This window comes from Camarhynchus parvulus, chromosome 11 (genome assembly GCF_901933205.1).
Source record: "Camarhynchus parvulus chromosome 11, STF_HiC, whole genome shotgun sequence".
NCBI classification, from domain to species: Eukaryota; Metazoa; Chordata; class Aves; order Passeriformes; family Thraupidae; genus Camarhynchus; species Camarhynchus parvulus.
The window spans coordinates 16,078,091-16,099,660 of record NC_044581.1 but is presented as its reverse complement, the minus strand read 5'-3'; the positions used below and the strand labels follow the sequence as shown (position 1 = coordinate 16,099,660).

General features: G+C 39.8%; 1 protein-coding gene across 3 annotated transcripts in view; it reads left to right on the top strand.

The window, feature by feature from the left end:
* The window catches only part of ADAMTS18 (ADAM metallopeptidase with thrombospondin type 1 motif 18), a 78,077-nt gene that overhangs the window by 23,489 nt on the left and 33,018 nt on the right, over positions 1–21,570 (top strand). For all 3 annotated transcript variants that reach the window (XM_030956019.1, XM_030956020.1, XM_030956021.1), the window contains 9 exons: positions 4,660–4,933; positions 8,541–8,740; positions 9,468–9,551; positions 10,418–10,577; positions 11,118–11,223; positions 14,726–14,863; positions 16,316–16,469; positions 17,496–17,591; positions 18,596–18,744. In XM_030956019.1, the coding sequence (XP_030811879.1) occupies positions 4,660–4,933; positions 8,541–8,740; positions 9,468–9,551; positions 10,418–10,577; positions 11,118–11,223; positions 14,726–14,863; positions 16,316–16,469; positions 17,496–17,591; positions 18,596–18,744 (1,361 nt within the window). The remainder of the gene's footprint in view (positions 1–4,659; positions 4,934–8,540; positions 8,741–9,467; positions 9,552–10,417; positions 10,578–11,117; positions 11,224–14,725; positions 14,864–16,315; positions 16,470–17,495; positions 17,592–18,595; positions 18,745–21,570) is intronic.

The window sequence follows — 21,570 nt, the reverse complement described above, 5'->3', positions numbered from 1 at the left end:
AAGTTCAATTTTTCATCTGTTTTAATTCTCAGTTTCATTTTGTTAGGCTTTTACCTCATTTATTTGCATCTGGTTTCTGAAACTCCTCTAACTTTAATATGCATAAAGTTGTTGCCTTCAGTTTAATTAGCATGTAATCAAAGTGCCTTGTATGAAAACAGAGAACCCTCAGACACAAGGCATTTCCAGTCTGGAGTGAGGATTTGTCAGCTCTCAGCTTTGTTAAATTATGGGAGAGAAGTAGGAGTTCTGCAAATCCTTCACTCACTGTCATTGATCTGCTTTTTATGGAGGGTCTGTTTTTTCCTGGAGATGCTGAAACCCCAAAGTGAATGAGGTTTACAGGCTGGTAAGCTGCCAAAGGCTCCACTCCCAGTCTAAGAACACAGGGGAGCAAATGGGAGCAGCCTCTGCTGCTCCAGTAAGAGGCCAATGAGATGTGTTAGGGACAGATATGCTAGTGACTCTGAAAATTCTTCCTTGTGGATTGAAAATCAGTGGAAAATCTACCTGATTTTATATAGTTAAGATGATCTTTTTCAGTGGTTTAAACAAATTCTCCTGATTTTTCAATTTATAGTCTATGTTCAATTAAAAAATCCTTGAAGCAGACACCATGTCGTCATTGCCCTTGTCCGAATCTCATTTTGAAATTCTTCTTCCTTTTGAAACACACCAAGAAAAGAGAACAAGTTCCTTACCTTGGTGATTACAGCCAGATACTGAGGAATTTCACAGAGGTGTATTGGATCTGAAAATTCCTTCAGCCCAGAGCTAAGCAAACATTTCATAACAAATAATGAGAGGAGGAGGAATGTTGCCTTTTTATCTCTTCTCAACTTTTCTGCAAACAAACTGCAATTTCCTCTAAATTATTGGTTCAAAATTATTTACTAACGACACAGGTCAACTTGTGTCTTTCCATTTTGTTTCCAATGGCATGGAATATCCCATCCAGAAGGATAGCAAACATGTGTTGTGAGGGAAGAAGAAAACAGCAAATTCCAACTGAGCAATCTCTTGGGCGTTCCTTCCCACCATATTCTCACAATTATTGCTATTATTAGTGATAGCCACAGTGGGATACAGAAGGAATAGACAGGAGTCCCTGGCCTTTTTCGTGCTGTGTTGTCTAGACTTAAAAGAATGTTAGATTTTGTCATCCTGCTTCCTCTCATGTTGTTATAATTGCAGGGAATCTGAAATAAAAATGGAGTTTTGACCTATCTGACCCTCTCCTCATTGTGTCCTAAACCCATCGAGGTTAATGGAAAGTCATCCTTGATTCAGGGAAAATCACATGTAATACATAAAATTAAAGCAGAAAACCCAATGCAAAAATTTCCACAACAGTTTTGACAGTATTTGTTCTGAAGTCTTTGAGCAGGATGAATACATTGAATCTAACTCACAATTATGGAGATGTTTCATGTATTTGTAGAAAAAATTCCCAGCATACCCAGGAGTACACAGTAACCAAAATCTGGCCTTCAAAAACTGGAATTCCTTCTTGGTGTAAAGCTAGAAAAGATAAATCTGTGCCTCTGAATGAAGATGAAAAAGAATGAAAAGATGAATCTCCTGCCTCTGTGCCATGGCATTTCTCAGCTGGCATGTGTGCCAGCCAGCACAGTGGAGCCATTGGCCACTTTGCTTCACCCAACACTACAATTTAAGGACCTGCAGGAAAAGTACCTGGCAGCTGTTGTCCCACTGCCCCCTTTGCAGTGCTCCAGAGGACTGCAGCTCTGTCTGAAGCCAGGTCAGCATTGTCTGCATTGCTTTGGAATTCCCAAAGTGATTAATTCAATGTGAATGCTTGAAACCATCCCATGCCTGGAAAAAATGGCAAATGGTGTGTGATTGAATGAGTGTCCAGACTGCTCTGTGGCACTTCTCCTTTCTTCTTGACAACTTCACAACTTCATAAAACTGGATGTTATCAAAAAGAAGGTATCTTTCATTCACACAGCATTTTTCAACTTGGAGGATGAGTTTGATGTAAAACCCAAAGGAAAAATGTCTTATTGGAGATTTAAGGTCATTTCTGTTGGAAAAAGTGACCACATTTGTAAGGCACTCAGTCAGCCATTGCCTCTGTAAAGGTGCAGCAAAATACAGTAGGGCCCAGAATTCAGTCACTTCCTCCCCCACAATTATGAATTCTCAATCCACCCTTATAATGTTAAATATAGAAATGATGTTTGGGGCTGAGACTTCATGTGCATCAGGGGCAGTTTCTTACAGGAAAATGTAGAACCCCCTTTTTGTTCCATATGGTTCGAATCATTTACAAAATGAATCCTACAGGAATAATTTCAGATGTGGAAGCCTTTAAAATGGGGAAATAAGAACCAGATTCACTACATCTCTGTTTTCCAGCTTGAAAAAAAAATCTCTTAGCAGTGCCCAATTATCAGTGCCTTGGAGATAAAGATTGCCTCTCAGAACCAGTTGTAAATTGTGTGATGACACACATCATAAGGATTAAAATATTGGTCATCTTCCCTACAGGAAAGTACTTTGTCATGACCAAATGTGATCTGACATTTGAAATATGCCAACTTATTGCAGTGAGCAGGCGAGTTAAATTCCTGTCAATTATTTAAAACCTGTCTTTTATTGATGGAGGCAACTTTAACCTTCTTTTAGAATGTTAAGTAGACACAGGCTGAGATACATAATTATGAATTCATGTTGAAGAGAAGAGAATGGGAAAATTGTGTATCAGAATATAATTTGTGTGGGGTTTATTTTTATTATTGTTGTTATTATTCTTATTCTTATTACTACTACTATACTTCAGAGGGCAATTAGACCCTCTCAGTTCATAGTGTGGAGATCACAGTGTGACATTGTGACCTCTGTTATTGGGTCCCTGTGAAAGGTGCTTATATTGGGGAGTACTGCAAAGCTGCCTTTGATTTGGATCAGCAGAAAAGAATTTCTGTGAAAAGAGTGGAGTAGATGACTGTAGTCTGTTGAGGACCTGTAGATCTTTGATAAATCTTTCCACCTGGAATAGACTTAAAATCAGTTTCTGCATTGGTTTAGTTAGCAGTTAAAGTTGTGAAGATTCATATGTTACTTTCAATTTTCACTTGCTTTTCACTGTGTTGAGTTTTCCTCTTGGGAAACAGTTCTTAAAGCACAGAAAATTCCACAAATCCTTAAAAAATACAGTACTTACATTAGGCATCCAAACTGCTCTTCTTGTCATACCCATGGCATTCAGGCCCTGGGAGGTTGCCCTGAAGAAGAACATCCATTTCAGAAGGGAAGAGGTGATACATGTGACATGTGTGCATTTTCAAAGATATTTTTGAGGAAGGAGGTTGGAATCATGGTCTTGGAGGACTCAAGATGTGGGGCAAGATGGTTTGCAATTGACATTTGTTTGTCTGCACATATTTTTCTGAAGCCTAAGAGATATGTAGTCCTCGTGGGATGTCAGTTTTGGCAGGAGGGTGCTGGCACATGGTAGAGCCTCACTGATCCAAACCAAAAATCTGTATCTAGTATTACGTATATAATGTAATAGAATTACCTGATGAAACTTCTTTTTGGTTTTTGACTCTGTAAAAAAGGGTGTTTATTACAACATGTTTTACAAAACCAAGAAATTAAATAAAATCATAACTGATTAATGAGCTGCATGGAAATACTTCCTCAGTGCCACCCACATTTCCCTGGCCCTGATCCTGGAAACACTTCATCACATGTGCAGTTTTATGCACAGATCCTATGTGAAAACTACAGTGTAGTTTTCCCATACTTGTGTCTTTCAGAGATCCAAGAAGGAAAACAATCAGATGCTTGCCTTTACTGATTAGCTTTTCCTTGTAGGAGGGTATACATCTTACATTGTGTTTAAATTATGATTAAATTGCAGGGAGTTGATTATTGAATGATGGTCCTTAAATGTTCAGATGCTTCAGCTTTGTGCTGCTGACCTGTTATGTCATTTTCTACTTGGAATGCCGTTAAGTCTGGGACTCCTGTTTGGTAATACCTTATTGTGAAAAAGCTGTGAAGCTATGAGAAGTTGTGTTTTCCAAAAGCGTTTCCTTTTTATGTATATCCTGTATGCAAACAAACCTGTATTGTGAAGAATGGGTTAAAATTGCATATGAAACTATCCATGCTATTGTGTGAAGGTGCTGTGCTGCACAACTGTCATGGTTTTAATCACTACAGCATCCCACAGCCTTCTCGGTTTGTGTTTTTCCAAATGGGAAACCTGGTCATCTCCAAAAGGAAACAATACATATTTAAATGGGAAGAATATCCAGATCATAACTTGAAAAATCTGTAACAAACAAACCTGTATTGTGAAGAATGGGTTAAAATTGCATATGAAACTATCCATGCTATTGTGTGAAGGTGCTGTGCTGCACAACTGTCATGGTTTTAATCACTACACCATTCCACAACCTTCCTGGTTTATATTTTTCCAAATGGAAAACCTGGTCATCTCCAAAAGGAAACGATGCATATTTAAATGGGAAGAATATCCAGATCACAACTTGAATATTCTGTAACTTGAGTAGCTAAGCAGTGTCAAGATGCACGTTGTGGTCAGTGTGGGCTTTGCAGGAGGGTCAGTGGCTGTGAGCTGACAGTCTGCTCTCTGATGTGTGGTGCTGTGTCTCTTTGCAGTCAGGTTTGATACGGACGCGGCAGATGGAGTTCCTCATCTCCCCGTTACCTCAGCGCCTGGCCCGGGAGCACAACTACACATCCCCCGCCGGGCACCACCCGCACGTGCTGTACAAGAGGACTGCAGAGGGGCAGGTGCACGGGCCCCCAGCCCGGCCCCATCCCAAATCCTCCCCCCGGGGCCGGCGCAGGACGCGCGCGCACCCCGCGCACCCCAGCGGGTACCGCCGCAGACAGTTCCAAAAGCAGCATTTTTGTGGACGTCGCAAGAAATGTATGTAAGGAAACTTTCTCTCCTTTCTTGAGGTAGTGACTGTTTCAGGCTGGGTCCTGTGGTGGTCCCAAGGGGTGCTTCATATCTCCTCACATCCCTTTGGGATGGAGGAGTAATAACTTTAAGTTATATATTTCTAACGTGAAACACATATGAGAAACTTGAGTTTTTCTCTAAGTTCATAGAATCATCTCCTTTATTAAGCCATCAGAATTGCTGTTTAGTTTTTGTGTGCTTTGCCTAGATTAAAAGATCCCAGTGGTGATTTTTTTTTTTACATTGACATAGTTTTCAGTAAGCAATTCTGCGCAGTGATAGATGCCAAGTCCCTGAACTTCTCTCTGTTAGATTGGGGATAGAAAATTAATTAGGCTTGAAGATGGAGGAAAAAGCTTCAAAATCATTCATTTCTGAGAGGATAGAGAAAAAGTCTTTCAGAACTCACCATTTGATAATGAAATTTTCAGCAACTGAGACCTTCAAAAAGAACCACCCATGTAAATTGTTTAAATAAGATTTTGGAGTCATGTCTTAAAAATATATTGAAATATATTATCCTGCCAAGATCCATTCTGAGTCCTTCATTAGGCCCTCAAATTGCAGAACATTTTAGAGCCCCCTTGGACCTTATATCTGTACTTTTAGCATTCAATTGAGTCTTTTTGAAAGCTGATCAGCTTCTGAGCTGAGTTTCTTAATGAGGGTTTCCAGGACTGCAAACAGTATTGAAAACAGTGCCTGAGTCCACTTATACTCTTCCAACTTCCTACAGAAGTTCTGAAAAAATGAGCAGCTTCCTTTTCCAAAGGTGTGTAAGGAAGAAGGAGAAAATAAATAGAAGGGAAGGAATGAGAAAGGAGTTAGTGGGAAGGTGGCTGGCTGAGACTGAGGGCTGAAAACAAACGGCTTGTTAAAATTTCAGAAATCCTTCCCCCAGGTTTAAAAGCCAACCCTCAATTGCCAAATGCACAAGCCTGTGATTCAACCTGTAAACATTTGTCTTCTACTGCAATCCCAAACTGCCTCATTACATCCTCCCTTTCCCTCCTGTCTGGTTTTCCTGCTGCAGATTAGGGCTGGTGGCACTCTACACTGCTCTACACTGGCCCATTTTGTTTGGATTGTCCACTGTGTGTGCTTTGTTTACTGCTCCTCCTGTGACTGCTTGTCCAAAATGAGAATTATCCACGTCCTCTTGAGCTTTTACACAGTGCTTATCCCTATAATAGAGGAGAGCATTTTGAACGCTGTATTTGTATGACCTCTTGGGATGTGAGAAGATATTGCTATTCTTGTCTTATAAATGGGTCACAGACACAGGAGAGGTCAGAAGTAACCAGTGATTCTGGGAATGTAATTGAGAAACTGAATTTTCTTTAAAACACTTTTTGCTTTTGTAAGTCTACATGTAAGTCTCTATTTATTCAATAATTTCACTTACAGCTACGAGCTCTCAGCTGCATATTCAAGCAGGTTTTATGTTAAATGAAGAACATGCAGTTAGCATCCAACTATGATGAATTTAGTAAAAGTGATTTACATATCATTGTTTAGGAACTTGATGTCAGACACACTCTTAGGATGTGATTCAGCAAGATGGCATTTAAGTACCTCACCCACAAAACTCTTTCTTTTCACACCCTATGGTCTTTCACTTTGTGCAGTTCATACCTGTAACCTTTTTAGAGTAAGGAAGGAGTTCTAAAAAATAACAAAAAAAATACAAATAAAATCACATGCCATTGTTTAATTGAGTAGAGGAAAACATAGGATGCAGAAGAAATTACCCTAGTAAAGGGAGCCCTTTTTCTATGAATATTTGGTACTTTTTTTCTTCTTGCCTTTTTTTTCCCCTCTTTTTAAGTTTTTACATTTTTTTCCTGGTCTTATTCTGAGATCTGGAGTCATATAAATTTAAAATTTTCAGCGAAATCCAATCTGGACACCTGGAATAAGGTTTCAGCTCAAATGAACAAAGGGATGGAGAATTCAGGCTGACAAAAGGGGGTCCTCTGCTATTAACCCTGCCTAGTCAGGGTTAATTTATCCCAACCTAAGAATGAAATCAAGCTTGCTGAGCAGTAAGAGGAAAGAGCACATTGCCACTTGGGTGTCATAAAAATAACTTGTCCCATCAACTTGTACATATTATCTTTTAAAATTTCATGTGCAGAGACTTTGTAAGCACTAGAAAAGCCAGTTAATCATCTTCCAAGCTCTTTGTCACAACCTAAATGCTTTTAGATCATGAGAGTTAACTCGACTATAGTTAGTAAAACATGCATGAAACTGCTGCTGCTTAGGTTTTCTGGGTAGCAGTGAGGTAAATTCAAGAGCAAGGCTTCTCTGCTCACGGATATAATCAAGAGCAAAATGTCTCTGCTCATGGATATGTGTGTCCAAAGCACTGGAGCTGCATTGCCTTCAAAACTACCTGGGCACTGATGTACCTTGAACTGAGCCCTTCCCTCTTGGGTGAGGCCTGTCCTTGTGTCTTGATGTGCTTCCAGAATAGAAAAGTTCTTTGAGCTTCTAAAGGATGGTTGTGTATGAGTGATACACTTGAAAATTACCATAACCTGGTCCTTTGTATGTTAAATGCACATCAGAAAGCTGAGTTCTTGAAAGCAGACCACTGTTGTGCATTCTGTGGCGTTCTTGATTCCCCAGTTTGGCAGGGTAGAAAGTAGGGTCTGTTTAGCTCTCTGGAATAAATTTCTGATGAGGAACAGGCAGGGTTTTTTCATTACCTGAGGTTCCCTCATTTGTCTTGTCACATCCTGTGTCAAAAAAAACCCAACATTATTATCCAAAGAGTTTGCTAAAGTGGCCTTTGAGTTAATTCTTGATGCAAAGGCAGAGCAGGTTGATGCAGAAGAACCTGTGGATGGATAGCAGGAGCTCTGTAGGACGTGGGAAATGGATTTCTCTTCCCGAGTTCTGGTTCCCTGAAGAACTGGAGCAGAAACCACTCTCCAGCTGTGCCACTGCCCATGCTACACCAGCACAGAGGGAGAAAATGCTCCCTAGAACTGGGATGTGCACTGCCTGTTGTCAAGCCATCCTTGGTGTTGCCTGACTCTATAAATACATTCCCAGCAGGAATAATCTCCTGGCAGTTTGGCATGGAAGCCCAATGTCAGTCCCAATATCAGGCTGGCAGGAATTTACTTGTGATGTGTATCTGATTTCTGTACTGCCCATGGACATCTGTAGTGGAAAGGACTTTTTTGCCAACTGCTATGTAAGTAGCACATGCCAAACACCTCAGGAAGTTATCAAAAGGACAGGAAAAATGCAGATACTCTGTTAAAAATTCTGTTGTATTTTTTTTGCACAGATGCTACCATTTTATTAGATTAATTCCTTATTTTAAACTGCTTATTGAATACGAATGTGGTTCTCCCATTTCCTTCTCTCCCTGTAGCAGTCCTTCCCTCAGGAATGAATCAGGTCTTTTTTAATAAATATGGAAGAACTCAGCCAGAAGTATTAAATCACATGCTATAAAAATAATCTAAGGCTTTAAACCTGTGATGCTTCATTTTCTGATGAACTGTTCATGGGTGATCTGAACTCTTTCCAAAACAGTTTTATTCCCTTTTAGATGCACCCAAGCCACCCACAGAAGAGACCTACATTCGCTCAGATGAGTACGGGACTTCTGCGAGGTTCAAAAGATCATCTGCTAAAATTCAGAAAAATGGAAGTCTCAATGTCGAAACCCTTGTTGTGGCAGATAAAAAAATGCTGGAGAAACACGGCAAGGAAAATGTAACAACATATATCTTAACAGTCATGAACATGGTAAGGTGGGGTGTCACTGAGGTGTCTTTTCTCTGGGGAATATTGGTGTGTCAGAGTGGGATCTTTCATTAGACAAATACTGATAACAAAAAGAGCAGAGACACCTCATGTAAGCCTTTCTTCAAGCCTCATCTAATGTACTACTATTATCAACAAGCCTTTAAATACACATCTTTAGAACATCACAGCTCTGGCAACAGTACTGTAGAGTAAAGAAAAATAATTAGAAAGTATTTAAAATGTTAAATTTTAAAATACTTCCTTGTAGTACAAAAAAGGCTGATACTCTGAAACTGACACTTTCAGTTAATATCATGAAGATTTATCTGTTTCATCTTACGTCTCCTAGAAACACTTTTTTGAGAAAGCACAAATATATTTCTATAAAATTGATATCATTTGACTAGAAATATGTTTTCCTGCATGGCCTTGCTCTTTACTTTTGTACTGCAAAACTTGAGCTTGAACTTTGGCCTTAATTACACTTGATCCAGGAGAGCAAGATCAGATCAAAGCCCATTGAAGTCAATAGAAGGTTTTTGACTAAGTGTAGTTTGGGGCATAATTCCTCTGGTTTGAGCTCTTTTGGGTTAATCCTACAAGGTATCTAACTCCATAAGTTAGTACTGAAAATTGAAGTCAGAGGTAATAACTCAGTACATATGTTTAATTTATTAAAAAGGGATTATGCACGTAGGTGATATTTCCTCTCCAATAATCATTGCAGGTCTCTAGTCTGTTTAAGGATGGAACAATTGGAAGTGATATAAACATTATTGTTGTGAGCCTGCTTCTTTTGGAACACGAGCCTGTAAGTTGTGTCAGAATTTTTGTCTGAGCTACTTCATTTGCTGCTGTTCATTGGGAGCATTGGGTGCTCCCATGTTGTGTGCAGGGAGGTTTCTTAAGGCATAGAGTGTGACAAGAAGATTAAAACTGCCAAAATCTCCAAAATGAGACTTTCTACTTTTCACTGCTTCTTGGGTTTTGATTCTAAATTCTTCATTTCCTATAAATATTCTTTAGAAACATTGAAATGCTTCCAGTAAGATAAAACCTAACATTTTCTAGCGTTTCCTTGAGGAGCAATGGCTGGAATGAGAAATCTATTTAATGAGTATTTAAATAAATGGAATAATTTTGAACTGGGCTTTCCAATGTGTGGTGATCAGAAGTAGCAAGGAGTCAGAAGTCCCAAACTGAAGAAAACATGTAACAAAAGGTGGGAGCAGAGACAATTCTTGTGTCAAGGGTGCTGAGCCAAAAAAAGACAAAAATCTCTTTTGCTGGAAAGAAACTTGTGAAGGGTTGAGCTACTTGGATAATACTCTTCTTCCCCAGTAATTACAATACATTATAATCACAATATTGAATGTGGCTTGGTGTTCAGCATTCTCAGGAATCAAATCTATTTGTACACTAATTCCAGCCACCAGCTTTGGAAATATCTGTGTTTCTGGGGAGAGGCCCAGTTTTGTTTTACAGTTGTAAGAAATTCCCTCATCAGCTGACTCAGCCATCACAGACAGTTAACATGGGAATACATAAGCTGATGTGGAACAAATATGAAATATTAACTCCCCTTTCCCTAAGCAGCTGTTACTCTTTCAATCTCCTTTCTCACGCGCTGCTGGAAACACCTTGTCCGTGTGTCTGTGTGTCCATCCCTCCCTGCAGGGCGGGTTGTTGATCAACCACCACGCTGACCAGTCCCTGAACAGCTTCTGCCAGTGGCAGTCTGCCCTGGTTGGGAAGAACGGGAAGCGCCACGACCACGCCATCCTCCTGACGGGATTTGACATCTGCTCCTGGAAGAACGAGCCCTGTGACACTTTAGGTGTGACACCAACACACGGGCTGGGAGACCTGGGCCTGCACACAGCAGGAGCTGAGCTGGCCTCAAATAGAGAGTCCATTTTTGCACATTGTGTATCTTGTTGTTGGCCTTCTTGAAGACGACAGGGCAGTATTATTTTTGGATTGTCACCTCTTCAAGGAATATTTTTGATTTTGAGAATATTTCTGAGCCACTCCATTTTTATTTTCTTTTTGGGACTGCTTGCCTTTTTTTTGCATGGGATTCCTCCCTAACTGGAGAGCAGTTAAGGCATGGTGGGGTGGGTTGGGGGGAGAATAATTTTTACAAATAAAGTGTAATTGGAGAGGTTAGATTTGATTTATGCTTTTTATATAGGAGTTCCTTAATTGTCAAATAAAAGTCTGCTGTAATTCCTACATGATAAACCTGATGGAGTAGACAAGTGTCTCTATGTGCCAAAATAAACTGACTTATTAGGACCAGTGCAGATGATATGTGAATTTGGAATTCTGTAGAGGAACAAGCTATTTTACTGCTTCCTTCCTTCCATTCCTCCAGGATTTGCACCCATCAGTGGCATGTGCAGCAAATACCGCAGCTGCACCATTAATGAAGACACAGGCCTTGGACTGGCTTTTACAATTGCTCATGAATCTGGACACAAGTAAGTTTCTTCTTCTGTAAACAAATATGTAAGTGAATGGAAACATAGCCTATTTAATATAAATCAGTTAAATTTGGATTGGCACGTTCTAAATATAAATAATTTGGAAGCCCAAGGAATGGTAGTGAACAGAGGACTGTTCCATACAGCTGGGGACTGGTCACCAGTGGTGCTCTGCTGGGCTCAGAACAAGCCAGGCCTCTTTTATACCTTTGAGATTCCCACACTGCTCCCATCTTCTGGTAAGCAAATCCATTCTGGTATCCCTGTGGTTGCTCCAAAAAGAGAGGGGTTGCTGCAGGTTACTGCAGCTTCACTGGAGAGGTGATCTCTCTGAGTCTCTTGGAGGTCTCCTTTTCCCAGAAAATCCAGTGTTTCATAAAAAACTGTTTAAAAAACTTTTGAACCTGTCCTTTGTTCTCTCTACCTGTTTAATGAGTGATTTGGGTAAAACCCACCTTTGTAATGGTTTCTGCCTTTCTGTATTTGTGTCCATTAGATTTCTATTTTTTTTCTACTGTAGAAAGACTGTAATTTTTCTTAGAACATGGTGTCTCTCATACAAAACCAGTAATAATCTTTTGTGGAGCTTCAGCTATTCTTCAGATTGTTGAATTAAATCTAAACAAGGTGATCAGGTTTTGTTCTGCTGTTCTGCTGTTTTTTCTCCCAATAATTTCCACAATTTTGTGCATGGTTTTGATTTACAGTTTAGCACAGTTCAAGCTGGAGTCTGTCTCCCCAGTGGCAGTAGAGAAGCAGAGTTTCTCTGTGTGGGACAAACCTAACATCAAGGCTTAGTTAAAAGGTCTTTATTTTTCAGCAACATAAATGCACAGAAAACCTTTGGAAAGCAGTGGTGCTGCATTCTGCTGATTGGTCAAGGCATGAAGCCTTCCCATTCTGCCTGACTGCTTCAGGACTATTCAGTTTTCATTGCACTGATATGCTCTGCAGTGCACACTATGACCTAATGTCTACACGAGTGACCCTTTCACAGGTTTCTGTACATCTGAAGGGAAGCAAGGAATTAAAGAGTAATCCAGCTGCCACTGAGGCCTGTGGGAATTGTGCCAAAGCATTCAAAGAACCAGATATGTAATGTGAATATCGTGTGATCCTCCTGTCAACCTAATGCAGTTTCACTGACCTCAGTACATTTTTAATGCCTTTCAATCAGTATTAGAAGAGAATCAGGCCCATAGTTTATTTTTCAAGAATTGTCCCATTTAGTCTCTTGATGTTCTCTTCCCTTTTTATTTCTTCTTATTTACTTTGAGAGAGTCAAATTGGAATTTTATTTTTTTTTTCCTTTTTCACCACTGCCTTTGATTCACATATTATTCCACCTTTCCTTGGTATACTTTCATGCTCCTAATAAAATGCTTCTTATCTCTTGGGAAAAGCCTGCACCAGACACAAAATGTCTTTATGATCATTTGTCATGTTCATGGTCCTGAGACTACCTGAAATGTGATGTGAGACAACAGAAGTTGGTTTCTGTGATACAGAGATTCTTGGAAGGAAAAAAACTGTGACAGCTTTGGGGTTGCTGAGGTACCCTGTGAATGTATTAACCAAAGGTTTCACAGGGGGGAATATCACACTCTGTGATCCACTGAAAGCTTCAGTGGTTAGACATTTCACTGTTTTGTTAAACATTTTAATGATTTTCTGAAGTTTGTGTTTTTACCTGAAACCTTAACGGCTCCTCTGGGTGTTCAGAGCCCATTGTGTCAGTGGGTTATAAACTGGGGATTCTCTGGCTGTGGTGCAGGGGAACTATTTTATGAAGGGCTCTAAAACACTGGCTCAATTGGTGCTTTTTTTGTCCATTTATAGGAAGAGCCATATATTTTAGGAAGTTTGGAGCCTCAGCTGGTGGCAACACATGCAGGAACTCTGATGAGCCTGTAATGATTTATAGCAGGAGAGGCTTGAGTCCAGTAAATGAGATATTCCCTGCACATGCACAGATTACTTTTATAAAGTCGCCAGTGTTCTACAATTTTGAAGTAACAGATGATGAAATTTCTATCCCAAACTCATTGAAATTCACAGATGTCCCATACAGTCAGTAAAATCAGAACAGGGAAAGGAAAACCTCTAAAAATTAGCTTTATTACATCAATGAAATCCCTATAATTTGTAATTATAATGTGATTTTTTTATTATTGCTTATTATTTTTTATATCATCCTAACCTCTCCTAGTGAAAGCAGGGCCTCCTGATACTCAGACTGAGCAAAACACTCCATAAGAGGCAGTTTTCCCAGTAAGAGGCACTATTCCAAATAAACAGTTCCAGTCTAGACAAAATGACACTGTATAACAAAGGTGAGGAAACCAATGTGATTTTCCTGAGATAATATAGCAAGTTAGTGCCTAAAATTAGAAAAAATAATAATATTTTTGTATTCGTACTTCTGTATTCTATTCATTCACACCCATTTCCTTTGCTGCAGATGGAGCTCTGTAGCTCTTCCCTCTGCTCAGGAAGGCAGTTATGGTGTGCAAAGCACATTCCTGTGGGTGGTGTTTCCCTGGACTGAGATCTCCACAACATTCATGTCAGCAGGCATTGTCCCTGCAGAGACAGGCTCACGCTGCTGTGCAGGTTGTAAGCTGACAGATCCCTGGGAAAGGACAAGTGTGGCTGAACACAAGATCTGTGGTGTCCATCCACCCCACCATGGAACTGTTCTGCTTTGGGAAATGGGTAAACTGGGAAACCTTGAGCACAGGAGCTGCACAGCAGCTGCTCTGTGCAGTGTCCTGTCACTGGCTCCCTGTGCAGCACCACTGGATGCTGGCAAGGGGGTTTATTTACAGACTACGAATGGGATGGGGCTGCTATAGAATGTGCTTCGAGCTGTTTATTTTTCAGCATCCGTCTCATTACATGATTATGACAAAGGGAAGATGCTAGCAGCTTACATTCTAGGTAGCAGGTTAGAAAACTTGATGTTACAACTTTATAAGCTTTTTGACTAATCACACAAAGCAAAAGCACATTGACAGTAGTTCTATCACTATAAGCACACGTACTTTTGGTTAAAACAATGCTTGCTTACTTTGAATACAATATCTACTTGTAAGCTTTAAAACACAATGCACAGAGCACTATTATTAAGCTTTAACTTTCTTAATATTTTCCCAGATAAACTTTTTGCAGCTTAGAGAGCTATTTAGACAAACATTAATACACAGGTCATTGTTTTATTTGCTTTTGCTTTTTCTACAGTTACAGTTCTTCCTTGGAGCCTGACCATCCTTTCCCATTGGTGTGTGATGACAAAAATTGCTGCTAATTAAAACTTATACCAATGCTACTATGTATGGTACATAAGTTGTCATCTCTTTGGAATGAAAGGGAGGAACTCCATCTTCCCTGTGGAGTTCAAGCACAGAGCTGTTACCCAGAAAGTGTTTCTTTACCCCCAAATTTTTTCTTGCTTCTGTTTAATCTAGACTTTCTCTCTCCCACCTGGTTCTCTTTCCAGCTTTGGGATGATTCATGATGGAGAAGGAAATGCTTGTAGAAAAGCTGAGGGAAATATTATGTCTCCCACACTCACTGGAAACAATGGAGTGTTTTCTTGGTCTGTGTGCAGCAGGCAGTATCTCAACAAATTTCTCAGGTAGGTCAGATGTAAATCTGGGCCAGTGCCAGGCAATGCAGCTTTAGTAACTGGGCTTGAATTCTTGAACAGCATAAAAATTACTGAAGTGTGAAATTCTCCTCCTTTAAAATGTGCTCAAACCCTTGCAGTGTGTGAGCCCACATGCTGGGGCTGCTGCACCAGTGAGGTGGTGTAGCCTGGAAGGGTTTTTTGTCCTGCCTTGTTTCCAAAGCAGGAGTTTCACCGTCCAGGAATACCCTGCAGTAATGACTGGCATGTCATTCTTTCCCAGGCATTCCTGTCAGCAGCTGGGTTTATTAGAGAAGGAGTAGGAAGCATACACAAAAGAGGGCAGACACAGTGGTACCAAAGTCATTACAAAATGTAAATTAACATCAGTGGCCTTTCTCACTGGAGTTTCTCTCCTGATCTAGCTCATGTCACGAGTAAAGGCCATTTTACATTTTTCACATCCTGTTTCTGGGAGAAACAAAAAAGGAGAAAGGGAAGGTTGTCAGGTTTTTTCCCAGCATGTTGTCATTACTCAGTGATGCCTTTAAAGGAACTGTTCTTCAATCACTGTTTAATTCATGATTACATTAATCTTTCCCTTATTTTATTTTGTTATTCACGGGTAGACTATATAGAATACTAAAAAATGTGTAGGAGGTTTTTTGAGCAAGAGCAACACAGGCATTTTAGATATTAACTCCTTAGAGTGAGAAGCAGGCACCTTGGTAGTTATGTGGATCTGGTCCTTGAATTCCCAGTCAATATCTTTGAGTAGCAGCCAGAGAAGGTAATGGAGTTCTGGGGCTATTTTCATGCTGCAGTGATGGAACATATTTTTTGCATAGATTGCAAATCTATACAAAATTGCAATTGCAAACTGCAAGCTTAAAAGCCCTCCATCCTGCCATATGGTCCCAGAGACTGACACCTGGGAGGCAAATCCAGCATGGGGTGACCTTCTGTACACAGGGGCTGCCAGGCAGAGAGGAAGGGGAGAAGGTGGAGCTGGGAGCTGTGCTCTGCACAGCCCAAAGCACACACCCTGCTACAGCCCCCTGGCAGCTCCACACAGGGCAAATTCTGCAATGGGACACTGTGCCTGCTGCTTCTGCTGGCTCCTCATTTGGGGAATCCACTGATGGGAAAGAGGCAGAGGGCAGCTTGCTCTTGGTTATCCAGGAATACAGGGAGGCAAGGAATTTGGCATCATTCTTTCTTGTTGTCACAACAGTCCCAAAGCCTGGAAATTCCTGCTTCCTTAAAACTTTGCATGTCAGGCTACCAACAAGATGTCAAGAACTTTTGGCTCCTGCACATAGATATTCTTGTTTCAGAGCATACCTCTAAAACTACTTAAAGGTACTGTATACCATAATATGTATTTGTGCTGGTCTGTAGCAAATTAAAATATTTTGATGTCAAGATCATAGTCATGATTAATTTACCTTCTCATTATAGTACAGCTCAAGCTGCCTGCCTGATTGATGAACCTAAGCAAACAGGACAGTATAAGTACCCTGACAAGCTGCCAGGGCAGATCTATGATGCTGATACCCAGTGCAAATGGCAATTTGGAATGAAAGCAAAACTATGCAACCTCAGCTTTGTAAAGGTACCTATCCATGCACTTTTGGGAAGTTACAATGGCATGAGAGAACTGCAGTACACTGAAAAAGTACAAGTACAGGGCTCTTCTGCCTGGGCTATCTCTCTGCCTTATCTGGCTTGGCAATTTGCTTTGAAGGCACTGGCCTCTTTTGAGGAATATCCCAGCCTCAGGGGAGTTTCAGAAGGAAACGTGTTCCTTCCAGGAGTCATAAGGAGGGCTCTTGAATCCACATGAGCCATGAACCCTTGCCTGCTGTGCTAAGCGAAATTAGCAGGCAGTAGAGTTTTATCAAAGCTTGTGTGGGGTAAGAAGGACTCAGTTTCTTGTGTTTTACTTTTATGACAGCAAAAAGCCTGGGAGAGATATATGGGGTTATTTTAGAGCAATGAAATGTAACTTATACTCTTGACTTCATGATGAATGATTAATTTAGATTAACCTATTGTTTTAATGACTGTTACACTCCTTACTGGTCTCTTCAGAGAGGGCATTTTTTAAAATAAGCTGGAGTGCTCATTCTGAAAAAAGGTATGGTAATTTCTTTTACTCCTGCTATTATCCTGGAGTATTTTGATTTATTACACACTAACTGTATTATTCAAGGGGTGGCAGCTGTGTTTCTTCCACAGCTAATAGACACGGAAGAGGGAGTGAACAGCACAGTGCACAGACTGCCTTTCCAGATATCATCTTCTGTGGTTTAGAAAAATCCTGTCTCTTCACAGTATTATAGTCCCTACAGACATGATGAAATTTTAGCCATGAACTTTTTAACACTGTTTGTATTCTATTATAATCTCACACTCAATATAATTTTAAGAAATATATAGTGAAATGGTGCATAAACAAGAAGGCAATATATAGGGTACATCTGTGCTAAGAAACTGTAACCCAGGCATTTCCAAATTCAGAAAAGTTTATTTATATGTCTTTTAAGGTAGCAACAGCATGTTTCATTGGTTACTCTTTTTAAATACCAGGAAATAATGGAAATTATGAGCACTGAAGTGAGTACTGTTTCCTTTTCAGGATATCTGCAAATCCCTTTGGTGCCACAAAGTAGGTCACAGGTGTGAGACAAAGTTCATGCCCGCAGCAGAAGGAACAGCTTGTGGTATAAGTATGGTAAGTTGTTGTATAAATAAAATATTGTCATCCTAACTTGAGTTTAGACTGTGTTTGGTCAAATACAAGGTCCCATTAAAACTGGTTTTAGCCAGATGGCTCCAGATTTGCCATCCTAGACCTTGAGATTGCTTTGTAAATGATTCCACTGGGATGCATACTCAGGATGTGGCCTCCCAGTTGTACCTGGCTGATGGCAGGGCCTGGTGCCTCTCCCAAGGAGCTGTGGGATCAGATATCTCTGGCAAATCTAAATCAGTAAGAAAATACATTAATTATAACAGGAGTTAGATCAATGTGTCTAATTCCACTCTGATATGAGCATACCTTAAGCCATACTATTTGCTGTATAGATTAAGGCCATATTTTCATCAGAGATCACCACTAAAAGAGCTTATTTGTTTGAGTCAAACCTCCTAATTTACACTCATCTTATTCATTTTTTTGCATTTATTTCAGTTGAACCTTCTAATTTACTCTCATCTATAGTTATGCAAAAAATCTTCTTTATCTGAAAGATTTCTTCCAGCAGAACATTGTTTTGATTTTGAAGTTACTGACAAATATTCTATTTTGCTTTTTCTCTTTGTGCAATATTTCCAAATTGAATCATGAAAGGGAGACATGTTAGCAGAATTCTGGGAGGCTGTGTGTAAATTACACGGGAAGTGTTGAGGCTCTGCAGCTCAGTGTCATAAAGTAACATGGATTTTTGGGGGAAGAGTAAGGGAAAAAAACACTCTTCAAGAGAATAGTTTTGAAAATTTGCTACCCCAGGGATCTTCAACTCAAAACTTGGACAAATATTAGAACATTAATTATGTGTGCCACTGTATGGATCAATGTCCCACTGCAGAGTCCTTGTCCTGCTGCGCGCCATTCATTGAGTTCATTGGGTGACTGTGTTAGGATCAAGCACTGGAGCTTTTAAATGTTGGGGTGTTTTTTTCCTTTTGTGCATGTCCCAGGTGGTGCTGACTGTGTTTTGTGTGCCTGTCTTGCAGTGGTGTCGCAGAGGACAGTGTGTGCAGTACGGGGAGCACGGGCCCAAGCCTGTCCATGGCCAGTGGTCTGCCTGGTCCCCGTGGTCTGAGTGCACTCGCACCTGCGGAGGGGGGGTCACCTATCAGGAAAGACACTGCAACAATCCAAAGTAAGACACAGATATGAAAAGGTAGTGTTTGTACTCTATTCATGTTCCTAGGGCAGGAAACGAGGAGGCTCCGTTTCTGCAGGGAAATGTTTGTAGGGCTTTCTCCTGTGTCCAGCACGAGCAGCCCGTGGGTGGCAGACACTTCTGTGCCCTGACACCAGAAAGCAGAGCCCGGCTGCAGACTGATGCAGGTCCTCAACATCTCCTGCCCAACTTGCTTCATTTATCCTGGGATGCTACAGTTTATCAAATAGCTGCAGAAGTAAGGTAACACTGTATAGACACTTCTACATTGTACACTTTTATATTTTACATTTAAGGAAGCACCATGCAGACATTTTTACACCTGCCAGCCTATGAGCAGGAGAAAAACATCTTAAAAGCTATTGAGATTTCTACTGAGATCATATTATCCAGGATGATAAGGACAGATGTCTTTGCATGTCTGTCTTTGCATGTTCTTTGCATTCTTTTATATTTCATGAGTCAAATGAAAGTTGCTGAACCCTGGAATTGTATGCTAACTCATGAAACATTTTTTTATTTGCCTCTAATTAATACCTTATCTCTGTAAATACTATTCATTATAATAAGCATTTCAAAGTAGATTAAAAGTGTTAGCTGACCAGCATCTTTCCCAAGTACTCAACTCACTGCAGCTTACAAGAAAAGAAGGATTTCCCTGTTTTATTTCATACACAAATTCAGCAGGCAGAGACACATGTATTCCTCATTGCACACAGTAGAAGCAACATTTAAACTGCAGTAATAAAAAACAGAGAAAATATGACACAGTTTATATGAGGCTGTAAAGAAGCCTCTCATCTACTATACAGTGCTGCAGTATAATATCCACGCTTCATATACTGTGTTATAGGAGAATGTGAGTTAGTTAAAATAGTCTTTATTACCCTCAGTCAAGCCAATTTTTGCAGATCTGTAGCAGAGTGTTTTGTCAACCTTTTTTGCTGTTTCTCAGTTCATTTTCATAAATAAAATTACTTGGATATTTTCCTTTGTTAAGCAGTTTAGCACAAGAATGCAGGGTCTCAGAGGCCATATGTGTATATATATATATATATATATATATATATATATATATTTTTTTTTTTTTTGGTTTTTCTGCTTTGGTCCCTGCTTTTCTTGCTGAATGAGTATGGCTGCACATTGTTCTCTGCATTTATGCACAAGCTCCCCCTTGCTCTCCTTGTGTGACAGGAGAATGTCCAGTAGTGGAAATGGTTCAGTTTGGTGCATGGTGTGATTGATAAAGATTTCTGAGAGCTTCAAGCAGAATCTCTTCAACATGAAGTGTGTCATCTGCTGTAGCATTTAGAACTTTCCTTCAGGGTGAACTGTCTGTTCTAATGAAGATTAGATGTCACCGAGTCATACTTGCTACCAGAGCTGGATCATGTTTTCACTAGATTTAATTCCATTGCCTTAGGGGTAATCCAGTTAGGGCAAAGACAAAATGGTATAATTCTCTCCCAGAGTTACATTGATGGAATGACAGGAGTATAAATAAGCCACACAACAGTGCACAAATGTCCAGGTAGCTGTATTTGACATCACAGCATTTTGTATTAATGTGGAATCAGAAGAAAAATAATATCATCTATTTTCAATGCCACACAGAATGATTTAAGGACTAGTCCCTGTTCATTGTTAACCTCTAAAAATTCAGAATAATGATTCCTTTTTTTCTGAATTTCTGAAACGTATTTCAGATGTTTATATATTTTGATACATATATGTATGTTATTTTATATGTGATATATTTATGTCACTTTTCCTAATCCAGATTTGTGTAGGAGCTGATGTTTGTTTTGTTCAAAAGCTTGATAGATGATTTTGGATAGCAAAATTTTGAAAATGACAACGAACAACATTTCTGAAAATTAGATTAGAACAAGGGTGTGGATCTGTGAAGAACTGACTGGACTCTAAAATGAAATCACAATGATTGACATCTTATGAACACTGAGGAAAATATCTCAGTTTCTGGCGATTTAAAGGTGACCCATGTTGCCAGAAATTTAAGGGCAAGTGAGGAATACAGCATGAGCCTGCTGTGTGTGAAAATCTTGTTACCTGATGAGTTTGTGAAATCCTTCTCTTGCAAATAATGTCCAACCATTCAATTCCCATCCTCCTGCCAATTTTCAGGCAGCCCTTATGACTGCACCCAAGCAGCTCTGGGTATGGCTTTGGAATTCCCACTGGAGCTGTGCACAAATTCTCACTGACAAACACCCACGGGGATCATCTGCAGTCCACAGAGCTGGGCAGATTTGCTAAAATCATTATGTTCCTGTAAATTGTCACAGTGTAATTTCATGGATCTGGTTTTCATACACCACAGCACTTTACAGTTGAGGTACTTTTCCAAGATAGAAATTGATTGCATAATTTAATAGTTTGGCTGGGAAAGAACCCAAAGAGTGCCCAAGAGATTTAAATTAGTACCTGAATCATATCTGTGGGACTGCATCCTACACCTCACAATAGTGCATTGTTCAGCAGAGCAGAATGGAGTTGTAGGCATGTGTGCAGTCAGAAGACTGAACCAAAACTGCTTGAACACACTTTAAAAAATCTTTTGTATATAACATCTGTAACAGTTATTACAGAAAATGTGAGATGTAAACTGATGCAAATTAATGATGCCATTTAAAATGCTTCTAAAATACAAATACTGTGAAAGGCATTGTAGACCTTTCAGATTCATGCAGATTAATAAAGCTTTGTGATACTATCATAACATTGACACAAGATGAGCAGAAGGGTTCTTAATTAAATTAAATTATTACAAAACATGAAAAT